Raw genomic sequence first — 18935 nt, forward strand, 5'->3', positions numbered from 1 at the left:
ACAGAATCTACACACATCTGAAAGCACGAAGACAGTTGAGGACAGTTCTGCACTTTAAGAACGTGTCACGAATTTGACAGACTTTTTATGAGGACCTTTCTCAAGAGCACATCTAAGAACGAACTTGGGAAGATACTGGAGAATGAGCCCCAGAGTTTTTGTGGACAGTGAATTTTTACCTATAGAAACACAATATATTGTATTATTATTATTTAAACACTGTATATTATTATTATTATTATTAGTAGATTTATTTTTACTATATTCTTGTTGCTTTTGTATTTTTTTTTATTTCGTAAAAATAAATCTACTAATAATAATAATAATAATAATAATATACAGTGTTTAAATAATAATAATACAATATATTGTGTTTCTATAGGTAAAAATTCACTGTCCACAAAAACTCTGGGGCTCATTCTCCAGTATCTTCCCAAGTTCGTTCTTAGATGTGCTCTTGAGAAAGGTCCTCATAAAAAGTCTGTCAAATTCGTGACACGTTCTTAAAGTGCAGAACTGTCCTCAACTGTCTTCGTGCTTTCAGATGTGTGTAGATTCTGTTCTCACCTAAGAACAAATCCCAAATGAAACACTGCAAAGCACTTTAAAAGTCCTGCAAAGTCCAGAGCCCACCTTCTGTTTGTTTAATTTCCTGTTAAAACGGCAGTTAATTACAAGTTATTCGTGTTTTAGAAGATTAGATGTAAGATAACCTACTGAGGCAGAAACCCAGAAGGTTTTCAAAACTGGAGTTTAAAACGGATTAAAAGCTCCAGAGAAAATGGGGCTTCTAACAACCACCTGGAAGACCTGATAGACACCAAAACTGCCCCAACCAGATAAACAGCACTTAAAGCTTTCCTCTTTGAGAGAGAGGAGAACATCAAGCTGCTTCAGATCTGAAAACATCCACAGGGGTTTCTGTCCATCCTTCCACTGTGAGAAGACCACTCAGCACTGCAGGTCTGAAAGGACGTGTAGCTGATCAAGAAGAACCTCGCTGAGAAAAGGAGACGGATGATGGACTGACCACCCCCAGACCTCAACACCACTGAATGTGTTTGATTACTTCAGGAAATGATTGACCAGCTTCTGAGACTGAACTTTGGAGGTGTGTCTGCAGATTCTTCGATGATGATGGTTCTTCAAGGATTCTTTAAGAAAATGGTTCTGTGTAGAACCATGAATGCTCAAAGAATGCTTTGCATGATTAAAGGGTTCTTTGCATCATGAAAGGTTTCATCACATTGATGGAGCTGTTATATATGGTTCCACATACACTGACCATATACACTCATGCCACTTTATTAGGTACGCCTTTTGGTTGGTTATTTGAGTTCCTGTTGTCTTTCTATCATCTGGAACCAGTCTGCCCATTCTCCTCTGACCTCTCACATCAACAAGGCATTTTCATCCACACAACTGACCGCTCACTGGATGTTTCCTCTTTTTCTGACCGTTCTCTGTGAACCCTAGAGATGGTTGTGTGTGAAAATCCCAGCAGATCAGCAGTTTCTGAAATACTCAGACCAGCCCGTCTGGCACCAACAACCACGCCACGTTCAAAGCCCCTTAAATCCCCTTTCTTCCCCGTTCTGATGCTCGGTCTGCACTTCAGCAAGTTGTCTTGACCACCTCTACATGCCTGAATGGACTGAGTTGCGGCCGTGTGATTGGCTGATTAGCTATTTGTGTTAACAAGCACCTGAACAGGTACCTAATAAAGTGGCCGGTGAGTGTAGAACTTTATAGAAAAAGGTTCTCTGTAGCACCAAAAGGGGTTCTCCTATTGTTACAATGCCAAGCTTGTGGCAGTGATGTCAGAAATATAGGTTTCATATACTGAAGAAGATTCTGTATAGAACCTTTGACATCATGAAAGGGTTCTTCAGATTGGTTCTGTATAGCATCACAAAGCGTTCTACTGTTTGTCAAGCTGGTAATAATAGAATGTTTTAATGGAGCTTGTTCTGTAGATGAAAATGGTTCTATAGAACGCCCAAAAGGGTTCTTCTGTCGGTACGGTTTAAAGCTCGTAGTCATAGAAGAACCCTTTTCAAAAGTGTTCTGTGTATAGTTTATGGTTATATAGAACCATTTTCTCTACTAAAGAACCCTTGAAGAATCGTTCTCAGTGTGTGGTTTAAAGGGGTTGGACTGAGAGTGTGGTGTATGTGTGTGTGTGAACGCGAGAGGGCGCTGTTGTGTGTGTGTGTGTGTGTGTGCGCTCCTAAACAGCGCACACACCGTGCAGTCGCTGCTGTTATGTGTTGTATGGCGCTGGTTCTGGACGCGCTGAGCGTTTCTCTCGCTTCTTCTTCGAGACGTTTGACATGTAGAGGAGAAAAACTGCCATGAGCTCCAATTTCGCTCTGTCGAGAAGTTTAAGGAGGACTGGGAGCTTCCCATCCGCGAGAACCGTGAGGATAGTCATCCTAGGACAAGCAGCAGTGGGCAAAACAGGTCTGTCATTATTACTGCTGTTGGCACTGTGTTCAATTGAAGTGAAGCAGACAGCTAGATGGAGCTGTGTGTGTGTGTGTGTGTGTGTGTGTGTGTGTGTGTGTGTGTGTTCAGTTTTCTCTCTTAAAAGCATAGTGAAGTCTACAGCTGCATGTTAAACCAATGAACTTGTTCATAAAGCATGATCCTGTAATTGGCTGATGCTCATTCAATTTTCCGTTCCACCTTAAATGGTGCAGCAGAATGTGCACCATTTAAGGTGGCGCAGATCATTCCAACGAGCAAAATCCAACTTCAGCTTCATTGAAGGAGTTTGTGCTCTTCTGGTTCATTTTCCTGTCTCTGTCCATCACTCATGTTTGTTTTTCCAGCTCTGGCCGTGCGATTCATCACTAAGAGGTTCATAGGAGAGTATGATCCAACTCTAGGTAGGTGTGAGCCAAGAGCTTCAGTGCCAGCTCTGAGTGGTCTTTACATCAGGGCTGCACGATAATCACGATACACCGAAATCACGGTTATTATTCAGCCTGGTTAGTTTGGTGCGGAAGGTTTTCTGTAAAGGCAGTGATCTGTTGTGAACAAGCCTGTCACCTCCTGGAGTAGTGTCTCCACTCTTACAAAGACGGTTCTTCAAGGAGTCTATAAAAAAGCCCTTTGCATGATTAAAGGGTTCTTTGCGCCATCTGAAGGGTTCTTCAGAATGTGCTAGTGTCACTTTTTGAAAAGGGTTCTATATAGCACCGAAAGGTTCTTCTGTTGCTAAGATGTCAAGCTTGTAACAGTAGAAGAACCCTTTTGGGTGCTATAGTTCTTTGAGTGTTCTTTAAGTGTTCCTATATAGAACCATTGTCTTTACTAACTGGCACCCTTGAGGTACCATCTGTTCTCAAGAGTGTCTATTTTCTTTTGTCACAGTGTCAAGTTTGTAACAATAGAAGATCCGTTGTTGGTGCTATACAGAACCATTTTCAAAAGGTGCTATATAGAACCATATACAACAGATTCTTCGTCAATCCAAAGAGCCACGTTATGATGCAGAAAGCCCTTTAATCACGCAGAGGCTTCTTTGGGTGTTCATTTCTATATAGAACCATTTTATTTACTAAAGAACCAGTGAAGAACCACCTTTTTTTTAAGAATGTAGTTGTGCCACAGTAGTCTCTGCACTCTTAAAAAAGATTGTTCTTCAAGGGTTCTTTAGTAAAGATGTTCTTCAGATTGATGGAGAATGTGCTGTATATGGTTCTATATAGAACCTTTCTGAAAATGGTTCTGTGTAGCACCAAAAAGGGTTCTTTTGATGTTACAAACTTGACGTTCTGATGATGTGGGAGAGACGACAAGCACTTTGGTGCTTGGATATGTTCTTTTGCTCTAGCTGCAGAAGGAAGCTGGAATCAGTATCAGAGGTAGCAGTTAGGAGTTGGGGGGGGTTCCTAGTGTCCTAGTAGTGATGTGTTTGTGTAATGCATGCTGGGACTTGTAGTGAGAGAACATTGATGGTTGAGAAAACACAAAATTACGATTTCTGTCAAGTCAGTCTGAGGCTGAGTGATGCACTGCTGCACTAAAACACACGATACGACAAAATAAGCGAGTGATACTTTTTTAATCCCACAAATGGGGAAATTCCACCGCCGCATTCATCCGTGAAGTGAAACGCCACATACACACTAGTGAGCACACTTGCCTGGAGCAGTTGGGGGTCAGGTGTCTTGCTCAAGGACACCTCAGTCATGGACTGTCAGCGCTGGGGATTGAACCGGCAACCTTCCGGTCACAGGGCCAGTTTCTTAACCTCCAGCCCACGACTGCCCCAAACATGTAAACCACTACTTTTGGTCCAGAATGGCTTTTAGACATTGTACACACTGTGTGAGCTTTTATACATGCAGGTTTATAAACCAGTCCTTATTCACGTTGACTACCTTCAGAATGCTAAAATACGCTCCCACGTTTCTGCCAGGAACTCGAGCCTACCAATGTGCTTTTTAATGCAGCAGAGTCTGTTAAAGGGGAAATCCACTGGTTTTTAAAAATGTACAGTTTAGTCAGAGAGATGTAAAGATTAAGAGTGGTTTGGTGTGAAATGCTAGACTGTAGAGCCACTAAAGGGGCCGTACCAAAAAATCTCAACAAATCCGTGGGCCACTTTTAATTAAAGTGCTGTAACCTGAACTGGTCATTGTTTATTCAAAATATGCAAAAACAACAGTAAAACACAGACACTTAGTATTAGACCTTGAAATATCACATAAATACTTAAATATTCAAAATGTAAATGTCCCCAGGATCTAGCCTATCTATTGAGAGTGCATATTTTGAATAAACCTTCCTATTTGCTTGAATTAGACACCTGGCCTGGTGGCTTGGGCTCACTTTCTGTGCTGCTGAGCCGACGTTAAATGTTTATATAGGTTGAACCGCAGCTGAAATGCAGTGTGTGTTCAGTGACATGACAGGTGAGGACTGTAGAATTGAGGTGTAACTGCTGTCACATAGACTGTTGTTGGTTTAGGATTGCAGTGACATTTTATTTACTATCCAAAAAAACCAGTGAACCTATACGTGCCTTCTGAGTTTATATGGAATGTAGATGATGGAAAAATAGTGGAAGATCTGAAAAATAGTTTTCTTTGGGGACTATTTTGTCTCATAAGACCCCACATGTATCCCTCTACCATTTAAAAATATGTTATATAGCCAAACTGTCGTGAAACAGTGTCTGAGGCATCAGTGCATAATTACATTTCATGTGATAACTTTCTGTGAGAGGGCTTTCAGAGATGGACGTCTGGTTCCTATCACCACCACTATAAACAGTCCTTACTGTGCATGTTTCTCTGGAACGGAGGATTTCACACCCAACCACTCTGAGCTACTCTGTTTACATCTTAACCGCTTAATAACGCAGAAAATGGGAAAAATCAGTGAAGTTCCTTTTTAAATGTGTTCATTGACCCGGATAATGAAATGTGGGTTTTTATCGTGTTTGTGACAGAGACCATCTACAGACATGAGGTGACAATAGGGGGCGATGCAGTCATCTTTGAGATATTGGACACAGCCGGACAGGTAAGAGAAATGTTATAATAATGTGACAATAAATGTGATAATATTGGGACTTGGGGTAGTGAGAGCCAGTGTAAAGTCAGGTGGGTTTAGGCTGGTTTTGGGCTTTTGTCAGAGCAGGATGATCAGGGCGCAGTACAGTGAAAAGTTTGTTGTTGGTCTTATAAACACAGAACAGAAGTCTAGTGTTCTTTTGATATTTACACCACGTTCCAAATTATGCAAATGATATTTTTCCCTGATTTTCCTAAATGGTTGATGCAAATGAGACAGTATAATAAAAATCATCACCTGTTAGAGCATAAATTGAATTTTATTGAACAGGATATTCTTCAAAAATAAAAAAAAACTCAAAATGCACGGTTCCTAATTATTATGCAAATGAGAGTTTCAAAACATTTTACTGGTTGTAAAGAACTGAAAATGGTCATTTGTTGAATTTGCAGCATTAGGAGGTCACACTCACTGAAATCAAAAGCTATTTCAATCAAAAACATCCTAACAGGCCAAGTTACGTGTTAACATAGGAACCCTTCTTTGATATCACCTTCAGAATTCTTGCATCCATTGAACTTGTGAGTTTTTGGAGAGTTTCTGCTTGAATTTCGTTGCATGATGTCAGAACAGCCTCCCAGAGCTGCTGTTTTGATGTGAACTGCCTCCCACCCTCATAGATCTTTTGCTTGATGATACTCCAAAGGTTCTCTATAGGGTTGAGGTCAGGGGAAGATGGTGGCCACACCATGAGTTTCTCTCCTTTTATGCCCATAGCAGGTAACAGGGTAACAGAGTATCAGAGAAACAGATGGACTACAGTCTGTAACTGTAGAACTACAAAGTGCCCCTGTATGGTCAGTGTAGTGGATAAAATGGACAGTGATGCGAGATGGTTTTGGTTATGGCTGACCTGTGTGTGTGTGTGTGTGTGTGTGTGTGTGTGTGTGTGTGTAATTTGACTTATTATTAATATGACTAGTTATTTGCCTTTTTCCAGGCAGTTGTTTTGTTAATGTTGAATGAGAGTTGTGCTCATCCGATCTGCCGCCCTGATCTATCTCCAGGAGGAAGACGCCCTGATGGTTGAGGAGAAAATCAAATGGGGCGACGGCTTTATCATCGTTTACTCCGTGACTGACCGCTGCAGCTTCGATGAGGTCATGCGTCTTTGTTTCCTGGTCAACCACATCCACACAGCGGGTGGCAGACGGAGCTGCGCTGAGCCACCGCCCATGCTCATAGTGGCCAATAAAAAGGACCTGGAGTTCGACCGGATGGTTTCCACGGAGGACGGAGAGAGCCTTTCTCGCGGCCTGAAGCTTCCTCTGCATGAGGTCTCGGTGCGGGATGGATGGGAGGAGACAGCAGGAGTGTTTCACGCTCTCTATGCTGATGTGATTCAGCAGATGGACTCGTCTCCGCCGTCTTTCCGCAGACGCGCCGTCTCCAGATTGATGGATAAAATCCCCAGAATCCACTCCAACTCTGCGTTGGCCTCCACCGGCCGCAGTTTCAGCTTCAGCTCCTTCAGAGACCTCCTTCCTGACTGAGTGAGGGGCTGACATGAAAGAGCATAGCTGTGGGGTGCACAGTATATCGTTTGTCTTTATTGCGACACTGAACTTCACTGGTATAACGCTGGTATAAAAGTGTGCGATGTGCAGATGAGCCATCTAACCAGTCGCTGAGCGTTTTGTTGTGTGCTGTGGCCAATCACAGCTGTCCAATGGGTGTTCAGATGAGTCAGAGATTCAGCAAATTAATTGTCACTGTCCAAAAAAAAAAAAAGGCTTCAAAGAAGTAACTTTACATGAGAGGGCAGAAACTTTCTTAATTCTTAATGTAAGTTAATGTAAAGAGGTTTTATTCATTGTGGAGCATTTCCATTTGACCATTTATCATGAAATTCACCTACAATGTAAAGAACAGCTGCTATAGTTAAATGATGTAGAAAAATAAAAATAAAAAGGAATTAGACGAGTAACAATGTCTATTTTTTCAGGTTCATTGTGATTTCGTGTGCTGTCATTCTCTAGTCTAGTAGCTTCCTGGTGGACGCTTTTCACTACGGGGAACAAAGAAAGACGTCTTGCTGTATGTACATCTTCCTTAAATATCACTGGATGCTCTGAAATACACTCACCGGCCACTTTATTAGGTACACTGTTCAGTTGCTCGTTAATACAAATAGCTGACCAGCCAATCACACGGCCGCAACTCAGTGCATTCAGGCATGTAGAGGTGGTCAAGACAACTTGCTGAAGTGCAGACCGAGCATCAGAACGGGGAAGAAAGGGGATTTAAGGGGCTTTGAACGTGGCGTGGTTGTTGGTGCCAGACGGGCTGGTCTGAGTATTTCAGAAACTGCTGATCTGCTGGGATTTTCACGCTCAGCCATCTCTAGGGTTTACAGAGAACGGTCAGAAAAAGAGGAAATATCCAGTGAGCGGTCAGTCATGTGGACGAAAATGCCTTGTTGATGTGAGAGGTCAGAGGAGAACGGGCAGAGCGGTTCCAGATGATAGAAAGGCAACAGGAACTCAAATAACCAACCAACATCTCTGAGGAACGTTTCCAACACCTTGTTGAACGTCTGCCATGAAGAATTAAAGCAGCTCTGAAGGCAAAAGGGGGTCCAACCTTTTACTAGCACCTTTACTAGATTTTACTGTACCTAATAAATTGGCTGGTGAGTATATAAGGTAATTTGTAATATGAAACTAATCACAGTTCTATATGTGTTACAGCCCTGCCTGGTTCCATGTTTTTCCTGTTTTATGCTTCGGTTCTATGTTTTTTTGTTTTCGCCAGTAGGGTACGGTTGGAAAATTTTTTAAGCTACTTATCCTTCTGGGTCGTGGGTGGTGCTGGAACCTATCCTAGTGCTCAGTGAGCAGAAGGCAGGAAACACCCTAGACAAGTTGCCAGTCCATCACATTGCAGACGCACACACACAGACCTGGGGCCAGTTTAGCATCTCCTGACTGCATGTCTTTGGACTGTGAGAGGAAACAGGGAGAACGTGCAGACTCCACACAGAAAGGACCTCGGTCGTCCGGCCACGGTATCGTGAGGCAAGTGCCAAGTGTGTGTCCCACTGTGCCGAGTTGGAACCAGTTTCTTCTTTTTTAAATAAATATAATGTCTTTCCTTAATTATTTCTTAAATTTCCCTTTTATGCTGCCCCATCAAAATCCGAGTGAGACACATGGGGGCTTGTCTGTTCGTTTTTCGGTGAAGATAGTTGGATTTGCCAGTTGGATTGGTTAAGTTCGATTCTGATGACGAAGGTAGATGGTCCACTTGATCCCAGGAGTATTTTGATAAGATAATGTAAGATAAAATAAGATAGTAAAATGTTTTATTAGTCACACCACAGGGGAAATTCTCAGTGCTAGACAGGGATCATTTGGATTGGCCTCAGTTGACGTTGAGCATTTATATTGGATACGACTGACCTGAGGGCAGAGTGTTGCTGTTTCGAGTGAGAGGGTGAGAAACAGTCAATATTTAGGCCGTGTGTTCCTGTAATGGGTAAATGAATGTTTTATGCCATTTTGTTGTTTTGGTTGGTTGTTTCTGGTGTCGGATGCGGGGAGAGCTTTGTAGTCAAGCTGGCTGCATGTGGTCACACTGAAGACTAACGCTGTGGGGCAGACGAGTGGTAGGTTTTAGACTCTCTTCAAAGCCCTGGTTATCGTCTTGTGTGTTTGGCTTTGTTTTTGCAGCCGTAAAATCTGCAGATGTGTCGAGTGGTTAGTGTAGTGGTGGATGCCCTATCTCATGCCCCTGATAGGAACTGGACGTCCACCTGTAAAAGCTCCCTCACAGGAAGTTATTACTTAAAGAAACATATTTTTGGAAAAGTATGTACAAGGCGAAATACTCCCCAAAACCTATTATTATTATTATTATTATTATTATTATTATTATATCCATCATCAACATTCCACGTAAATCTCAGAAGACTCGTGTAGGTTCTCTGGTGGTTCTGGATGGTAAATAAAGTGTCTATATCTGTGTTGTAGTCATGGCGACGCCTGGTTCCCATCACCACCACTGTAAAGAAATCTGAACCATTTCACACCAAACCCACTCAGAATCCCTCAGTTTACACCTCAAACACTGAATCATGAAGAATCAGTAGAATCAGTAGAATTCACCTTTAAGAATGTAGTTGACATTCAACCTTTATATCCATTTATAAATGAGAGGAGATTGATTTTCAGTCACTTTCCTCAGCGTGTTGAATTAATCTTGTCCATAAAGCGCTGAAAGCGTTATTCAACAGCCATAAGTTTGCAAAGTAACGTTTCAGAGCTGAAGCAAATGAATGAAATTGGACGTCTCACTGCAGCGCAGATGTGTTTATCAGCTGTGTGGGTTCCACTCCATTAACACGAGGACATTATCTGGCCTTTTCTGTTCTCTTTTTTGCTTGAAAGAGTTTTGGTTTTGAATGAAAGCGGTGGCATTACTGAGTCAGGCGAGTAAAACCAGGTTAAATTATGGTGAGAAAAGTCAGAGGTGTCGGGACGTGAGTTTTCACAGATATGATGACCGTAGTAGATCTTTCACTCATATCCTCAGAAGAAGCATCCACCAAGTTTAGCGTGAGGTCTCTGAATATAATCAGATTCATCCGATCGGGGAAGGAGGCCAAGGCAAAAGCCACACTACAAAATGTTCGTCCACGTTTGGCTTGCAGTGACACTCTTCCGCCTGCGAGATCTCCAAATACCCAAAATGTACATAGAGCTTTAATTCCATCATTCACAAATAACGTATTGGAACGCATCAGTTACTAAAGAAGCTTGACAAATTTACTAAATTAGAAAATCACTCATTAGAAAACCAAACCCAATCCGAGGCACGTTTTGTATGAATAAACAACCTGAATCCAAGTATTTCTTTGTAGGGGGTTACTGACTACAATTGAGTTAAAACAGCCCCAAGCCGGCTGCGTTCACTCTTTGTATTTCTGGAAACAGCATCTTCTTCTAGGACCGTCTATGAAACAGCTGTATTTTCCTATGCCCCCATGATTCAGCCCCATGTTGCCTTAATCATGTTGCCTTAATGTCCAAATGTCTGATATGTTTACGAATGGACATATTCTGATATGTTAATTAAGCAATACCTGAAAATGGGCTTGTGAACATATTTCACTAGTTTACAACCTGCCTTTGTTGGTTTGCCCTTACCATTTCAATTGATTAGAGTCCTGGAGACCACCTTAAGGGCTGTTCCATTACTGTTTTAGCTCTAATGAGCTGTGACCAGTCAAGGCAGCGTAAATGACTGCAGATGCTCAGAGACTATTGATCATTACTGAAAGAAACAGCATAGACCAGCTTAGCTGGCAAAACCAGCATATGTTGTGTTTTGGGTGCTGGTATGCAGGTCAACCATCATGACCGTGCTGGGTGACTAGTTAAACCAGCACCAGACCAGCGTAAACCAATTTAGACCAGCATGGAGTTTTTTCAGCAGGACAACGTCCATTACATCTATTAGTTAACGTTTCAAAAAATCAAGATAGGGGCTATACGGCAACAGGATGAGGAGAACTGGCTTAAACCAGACAAAACATTCACCAAGCCTATGCATAAACCTAGATTAGCTAGCTTATTAGCTCACTGAGGCTTGACCAGTGAAGTTCATTCTTTTTGGAAACTATTCATTGTCAGTGCTGTTGCACCAGGGCACCCCAACAATCGTCACAAATAAAAATGACACAAGCAGCACCAGATTTGCACAGCTAATTAGCTAGCTAGCATCAACAGAAGCCAGCTAACATTGGTTTCAGGACAGTCGTGGGCTGGAGGTCAGGGAACCGGCCCTGTGACCGGAAGGTTGCTGGTTTGATCCCCAGCACCGACAGTCCGTGACTGAGGTGTCCTTGAGTAAGACACCTAAAGGGGGACCGACTCCACATTAATGCCTATAGATTTAGAATGGGATTCATAAAAGCTCCTGTAGGGGGTGTTCCAATACCTTTGTCCATATAGTGTATGTGGTATCTAGGTAGATACAGCCAAGCTGCTCTCCCATTGGTTAGGACTTCAGGGGCTGATTTGAAGGCCTTATACATTAGAGAACTACCAACATACCAACGTTCAGGGCAGTCGTGGGCTGGAGGTTAGGGAACTGGTTTGATTCCCAGAGCCGACAGCACATGACTGAGGTGTCCTTGAGCAAGACACCTAACCCCCAACTGCTCCCCGGGTGCTGCGGATTGGGCTGTCCACTGCACTCACTGCCCCCTAGTGTGTGTGTGCTCACTAGTGCGTATGTGGCGTTTCGCTTCACGGATGGGTTAAATGCGGAGGAGAAATTTCCCCATTTGTGGGATTAAAAAGTGTCACTCGGCTTTTGTTGGACTGAGGTGCGCAGAGCTTTGGCTCATTCTGTTAATTAGCTCTAAACGTGACGTACAGTGTTGCCTTTGTCTGATATCGCTTTCTGGATCTGCAGGTGTGATCTTTGCATGGTGAAAGTGACTGCTTCCTGAAAGCATGCTCTGAATTACTAATCATGAATTAAAGCTAAAAATCATGAATTAAAGATTTACAACAGAGTTTCCCGATATTAGTGCAGTCATACATTCAGCAGCCGTAATTAATTGTGGTGACTGAAACGCTTCATCTGTCAACCCGTAGCAGATGCCGGCGCCAAAGCCATTTCACTGTTTAATATGACTCAATTTAATTAGCATCGAGTCAGTTCACTTTTCATTACGCAATGCTAATTTAGGCCTGATATGAGTTAATAAACCTGCCTGTTAAAGCAGAGAAAATTATGGGCATAACTGAATAGATCCAGAGCGACAGGGAGATGCGGCCAAGATGTCTCCAGATCTCTCTGACTTTACCTTAATGTCTTTGCCTAGAAAAGCACTTTAAACTTGCTGTAATTTGAGAGTCAAGTAAAAATAGTTTCTGCATCTTACCACAGATGTAGTCAGTCAATCAAGACGTTTGCTGTCTGAAGTTTGCTTCTGGAGCTGGAGCAAACTTGAACACTGGAGCTATGAGACTAATGTGGCTTACAAGTAATGAAAGCTTTAGCCCCACCAGTTGACATGAAAACAGTGTGTGGAGGTGTTTAGTATCTCTAATAGACTTTCTGTTGTGGTTTCTGATGCTGTTCCGACTCGCTGTTATCTATAAACATGGACTAGATATTAGAATCCCATACAGAGTTACAATGTTCATATGATTTGGTCTTTCTAAATTAAGTGTATTATATATATTTGAGCTTGTATGTATCGGTTAGTCTTTCAGTAAAGAGTCATATTCACTGTTGGTGATGTATCTAGAACTTCCAGAAGGACTAGAGTGAGGTTTTCCCTGTTTCTACCCATGATTCAAAACACTATAGGTTGATCTGTGAGATATTAAGATTAAGAGACCCTTATTCGTCCCACAACGGGGAAAGTTCACCTCCGCATTCAACCCATCCGTGAAGTGAAACATCACATACATTCTAGTGAGCACACACACACTAGGGGGCAGTGAACACACTTGCCCGGAGCGGTGGGCAGCCCAATCCGCAGCACCCGGGGAGCAGTTGGGGGTTAGGTGTCTTGCTCAAGGACACACCAGTCATGTGCTGTCAGCTCTGGGGATCGAACCAGCGACGTTCCTGTCACGAGGCTGGTATGTTGGTAGTTCTCTAATGTATAAGGCCTTCAAATCAGCCCCTGAAGTCCTAACCAATGGGAGAGCAGCTTGGCTGTATCTACCTAGATACCACATACACTATATGGACAAAAGTATTGGAACACCCCCTACAGGAGCTTTTATGAATCCCATTCTAAATCTACAGGCATTAATGTGGAGTTGGTCCCCCTTTAGAGCTGTGATAGCTTCCACTCTTCTGGGAAGCTTTCCACAAGATTTTGGATAGAGTCTGTGGGAATTTGTGTCCATTCATCCAGAAGCATTTGTGAGGTCAGACACTGATGTTGGAGAAGAAGGCCTCTCTGTTCTAGTTCATCCCAAAGGTGTTTGATAGGGTGGAGGTCAGGGCTCTGTGAGGGCCAGTCAAGTTCTTCCACACCAAACTCACCCAGCCACGACTTTATGGACCTTGCTTTGTGCACTGGGGCTCAGAGACTTTTCTGAACTCTACGCCTCAGCACCCGCCGACCCGCTCTGTATCTTTACGTGGTCTGACTCTTTGCGGCTGAGTTGCCGTGGTTCCTAAACACTTCTGGTTTTTCGATAATTCTGCGTAGTTCATCGTGAAATATCTAGGAGGGAGGAAATTTTGCAGACTATCCATTTGACTTCAACCCATTTGTTTCCAACCAAAACTTAACGATAAAATAAGAGTATTACTGCAGTACTTACAGAGTTTAAGTACAAGCATGGTGATTGGGGTGGGGACTGGATAGCACACAGTTTCAAACATGCTCCCAATTCTCCATATGCTAAAGCGTAGATGTGTTTTACTGTCGCTGAACACTAAACACAACAATCCCAGCAGGAATGAGAGCTTTAAGAGCCCACACACAGCAAAGGCAGGGGTAAAATCTCAAAGCGAATCATAACAGAGAAGCTCAACTGCCTGCAATTTCATAATCTCAGCTCTGTGTAAACATGCCTTGTGCTCAGGGCATGTAATAGCAGGTCATATGATCAGTGAAGCATGAGTCTGAGAGGGTTAATATCGACTGTAAGTATAACACACAACATGGGCATTTGGGTGAATCTATTACAACTATTAATCTGCCTTGATACCCTCAGGGTCCAATCCAGTGGTCACAGCTAGCTTTGTGTATGGTCACTTTGAAGATCTGCAGAAGGTATGTAGACTTTTTCGACCTAGCCCTAAGGGGCACATGCAACCAAACACAGAGGTGAGTTGATAAATTGTGCAGCAACAGATGGGTTACAGTCTTCAGTTGTAGCAACATAGTGAACTACATTCACTGGCCACTTTATTAGGTTCACCTATCTTGGATCTACTCTCACTGTCTATTTTATTAGGTCTACGTTCCACATAGATGACCCTGTAATTCTGCTGTCAAGGACTGTAGTCCAACTGTTTCTGTGCATTAGTTGTTAGACCCTCTTTACCCATACATCAGGGGTGCATGCCTGCTTAGTGGTGGTCCTGTGGACCCCCCCTGACCATTGATGAATAAAATGGCAAAGCCAGTGAGTGAATTTACAGGATGGGTGTTTCTAATAAAGTGGTCATTTAGTGGAAATACAAAGTAGGTGTTTCTAATAAGTGGCCAGTTAGTGGATGTACAAGGTTGGTGTTTATAATAAACTGGCCAGTTAGTGGACGTACAAGGTGTTTCTAATAAAGTGGCCAGTTAGAGAAGGTAGAAGGTGGGTGTTTCTAAAAAAAAAAAAGCCAGTTAGTGTTTCTAATAAATTGAGAGTAGAAAGTAGAAGGTTGGTGTTTCTAATGAAGTGGCCAGTTAGTGGAAGTACAAGGTTGGTGTTTCTAATAAAGTGGCCAGGAAGGTCATAAAGTGAAGTGGCTTCACCACTTTCACCAAAGCTTTAAACAGCATCACAGTGATTAAAGAGACATAAGATTCTCCACCTTGTCTACGTAGCTTTCAGTGCTACAGTAATCAGTATGTTATTCTGCAGCATCCCTGTATATGGTGTTCACTGTTGATCTGCTTCATCAAACCAAACCTCTGATTAGATGCTGTTTGGCAGTTTGGCCAGCATCCAGATTTGTAATAATCCTGCCCAGAGTGTTTCAGCTGTGCTGATTAGCCTGCTGGGTTTAACTGAAAACTGACCTGTCACAATGAATAAACATACAGACAGTGATATAAATGGAGCAGGATAGTTGATACTCCACTAACTGCAGTGAAGTAATGACTGCAGTCAAAGTAAACAGAGAGATTCAGAGGGTTTGGTGTGAAATGGTTCAGACGTCTTTACAGTGGTGAGATAGGATCCAGGGGTCACCATGACTACAACACAAATAGACATTTTATTTACCATCCAGAACCACCAGAGAACCTACACATATCGTCTGAGTTTTATATGGAATATTGATGATGGGTAAATAGTGATAAATAAGTGTCTTTGGCCTGACAACACCCTTCAGGCACCCCTCCACCATGAATGGACATGCATTGTCTCAGTGTTGATCTCTCAGGCTAATATGTGTTTGAAGAGCCTGTGTAAGTGTGTGTGTGTGTGACGTAGGGAGGACTGAAGTGGCCTCATTAACGAGGCCCAGTGTTTCTCCACCTTGTTGGAAGTGATTTTCTGCCTGAGCTGAAACAGCCACGAGTCTCTGCTGGAGGTTAGCAGGTTGTGTGCTGTGCTCTCGCTGCAGGACAGGTTCACCGCAGAGAGGCTTTGCATGGCAGTGCATTTAGGCCACAGTGACAATGGCTTTATTTATTAAAGTCTCAGGGAATATAGTGCAAAATATAGTGGGGGGCAGTCGTGGGCTGCAGGTTAGGGAACCAGCCTCGTGACTGGAAAGTCGCCGGTTCGATCCCCAGAGCCGACAGCACGAGTGAGGTGTTACAGGTGCTGTTATGTTGGGCAGAGGGACGTTTTCTGAAGGTTGTTATAGTGACCTCTATATCATCCAAAACAAATATATCCACCTTAAATGGTGCAGCAGTGACATTGTGGCCCCTGATGCATTATATTAATAACTGTCGCACCATTTAAGGTGGAATGGGAACAAGAGGCCGATTGTCTCTGGGGTGGTGCCCTCAAAGGTACATCTCAGTATCTTTAGTCAGGGAACATAACTGAACCATAATCCATTGAAATGATATCCACACACCCCGTCTCGCCTCCAGGCGTTTTATTTTATTGTTCTGTTTTAAAACATTAGATTATGAAAAGGTGCGTAAATGTACTTTTCCAGTGGGCGAACCTTACATAAGGTACACAATTGGACCTTAAAACCATTGTTGTGCCTTTGAGGGTACGTTTACATTGTTTGTACCTTGATTAATGAAAAATGTACCTGCAAATTATTTCCAACAGTGAATTTGTCTTTGAGCTGAAGGTGAAGGCCATCCAATCATTTCATGAAGTTGATGAGCTCAACATTTAGCACCTGTTAGAAGTCTTAATGCAGAAGAGTCCGTTGAGTACAACACTGTTTTTGAAGTATAACTATAAACTATCTGATGCTTCTGTTGTGAAACGGTGTTGTTTTGATGTTTTATACAGGTAGATCCGGTTCTAAAATCTACCTGAGCTGCTCTCGAAACTGTTGCAGAATGTTCAACATTCACACACTTCTGACCACGTCTCAGCAACTGAACTGCGTATTGCAGCGGCAGTGATGGACAGTAACTCAGTAAATGTAATTAGTTTCTGTACTTTAGTATTTTTTGGTGTATCTGTACTGAAGTTTCTCCATTCTGGACTTTTTCCTTTCACTCCACTACATTTCAGAGTCTAATATCCGACTTTTTCCTCCTACATTTTGAGAAATCTGTCGTTCCTTTTGGTTTCTGTGTGTATAAAAACGTAACATGTCAAAACGAAAGAAGCGCAAAGCCAGAGCACCAATCAGGGCCCAGCGGTCACTTTGTTTAGAGCTGGTTTTGACCTGTTGGTCATACCGACCCAGTGCAGCACGCGGTTCAACGTCAGCGCAGCAGCGTAAAACTTTGGGAGAGTCTGTTCAACATAAATGATGAACTAACCTAACTTTGTGTTTTAATTACATGTCATATATTACTGCAATATACAATGATGACTCTTGTCCTTTAGCCTTCAAGTAGTTGCTTGGCAACAACAAAGGACACACTGAAGAAACTCTCGGTGGTATTATGATTTTTTACCATTATTATTAATTCTAACTTGAAATTTCTATTTCAAATTTTTGTATTTTTTCATATTTGATGCATTTGACTGCTTGAGGTTGTGTGTTAATGACCACTTTGTGTTCTTTGCTTGTGTTTTCTGACTAATCCTAATGTGTAATTTGTACAGTTCTGTTGTTCCTTTGGGATCAGCAGAGTTTATTTCTACCAACAGGTTGTTTAAACAGTGCTGCCATAGTCGTTCTACCATCCAGTCTGGGTGAAAACTGGGTCATCCACCCTAACACTGACCAGCCCATTACACTGAGAACAGAGGACCTGTGACATCCAATTTCTCAGTGATGCCTTCATGTTTCCTTTCTTTTCAGGTTACCTTGAATCTTTTGATGTCTCACACTTTGATATCTGAATGTTTTGATGTCTACCACCCGTGGCAAAGGTCTACAACAGGACAGCTGCCTCTGTTCTCATTGGTGGGGAAAGATAACACACTCCCTGCGAGTACAGAGTAATGAATTAGCTTCAGGCCAGCTCGGTCATACAGACAGCACTGGGCTCTGTTCACACACACTGAACTGCCTGGATGGTGTTTAAATACAATACTAAAAACATTGACCTTGTTCTTCCTCTCTCTGGCCACTTTATTAGAAACACCTACCTTTTTCCCTCTCTCTGGCCACTTTATTAGAAACACCTACCTTTTTTTCCTCTCTCTGGCCACTTTATTAGAAACACCTACCTTGCTTTTCCTCTCTCTGGCCACTTTATTAGAAACACCTACCTTTTTTTCCTCTCTCTGGCCACTTTATTAGAAACACCTACCTTGCTTTTCCTCTCTCTGGCCACTTTATTAGAAACACCTACCTTTTTTTCCTCTCTCTGGCCACTTTATTAGAAACACCTACCTTGCTTTTCCTCTCTCTGGCCACTTTATTAGAAACACCTACCTTTTTTCCCTCTCTCTGGCCACTTTATTAGAAACACCTACCTTTTTTTCCCTCTCTCTGGCCACTTTATTAGAAACACCTACCTTTTTTTCCCTCTCTCTGGCCACTTTATTAGAAACACCTACCTTTTTTTCCCTCTCTCTGGCCACTTTATTAGAAACACCTACCTTGCTTTTCCTCTCTCTGGCCACTTTATTAGAAACACCTACCTTTTTTCCTCTCTCTGGCCACTTTATTAGAAACACCTACCTTGCTTTTCCTCTCTCTGGCCACTTTATTAGAAACACCTACCTTTTTTTCCTCTCTCTGGCCACTTTATTAGAAACACCTACCTTGCTTTTCCTCTCTCTGGCCACTTTATTAGAAACACCTACCTTTTTTTCCTCTCTCTGGCCACTTTATTAGAAACACCTACCTTGCTTTTCCTCTCTCTGGCCACTTTATTAGAAACACCTACCTTTTTTTCCTCTCTCTGGCCACTTTATTAGAAACACCTACCTTTTTTCCCTCTCTCTGGCCACTTTATTAGAAACACCTACCTTTTTTTCCCTCTCTCTGGCCACTTTATTAGAAACACCTACCTTGTTCTACCCTCTCTCTGGCCACTTTATTAGAAACACCTACCTTTTTTCCCTCTCTCTGGCCACTTTATTAGAAACACCTACCTTTTT

The 18935-nt window shown here is 42.5% G+C and overlaps 1 protein-coding gene across 1 annotated transcript; it reads left to right on the top strand.

Annotated features, from left to right (window-relative positions):
• The first annotated feature begins 2131 nt into the window (after positions 1 to 2131).
• LOC108439649 (ras-related and estrogen-regulated growth inhibitor-like) lies at positions 2132 to 7332 on the top strand. Its single transcript, XM_017718169.2, has 4 exons — positions 2132 to 2463; positions 2835 to 2891; positions 5465 to 5538; positions 6597 to 7332. The coding sequence occupies exons 1-4, from the start codon at positions 2355 to 2357 to the stop codon at positions 7080 to 7082; spliced, it is 726 nt and encodes a 241-aa protein (XP_017573658.1). The 5' UTR covers positions 2132 to 2354; the 3' UTR covers positions 7083 to 7332.
• Positions 7333 to 18935: the final 11603 nt, after the last annotated feature.

The sequence above is a fragment of the Pygocentrus nattereri genome, chromosome 15 (genome assembly GCF_015220715.1).
Source record: "Pygocentrus nattereri isolate fPygNat1 chromosome 15, fPygNat1.pri, whole genome shotgun sequence".
Taxonomy (NCBI): domain Eukaryota; kingdom Metazoa; phylum Chordata; class Actinopteri; order Characiformes; family Serrasalmidae; genus Pygocentrus; species Pygocentrus nattereri.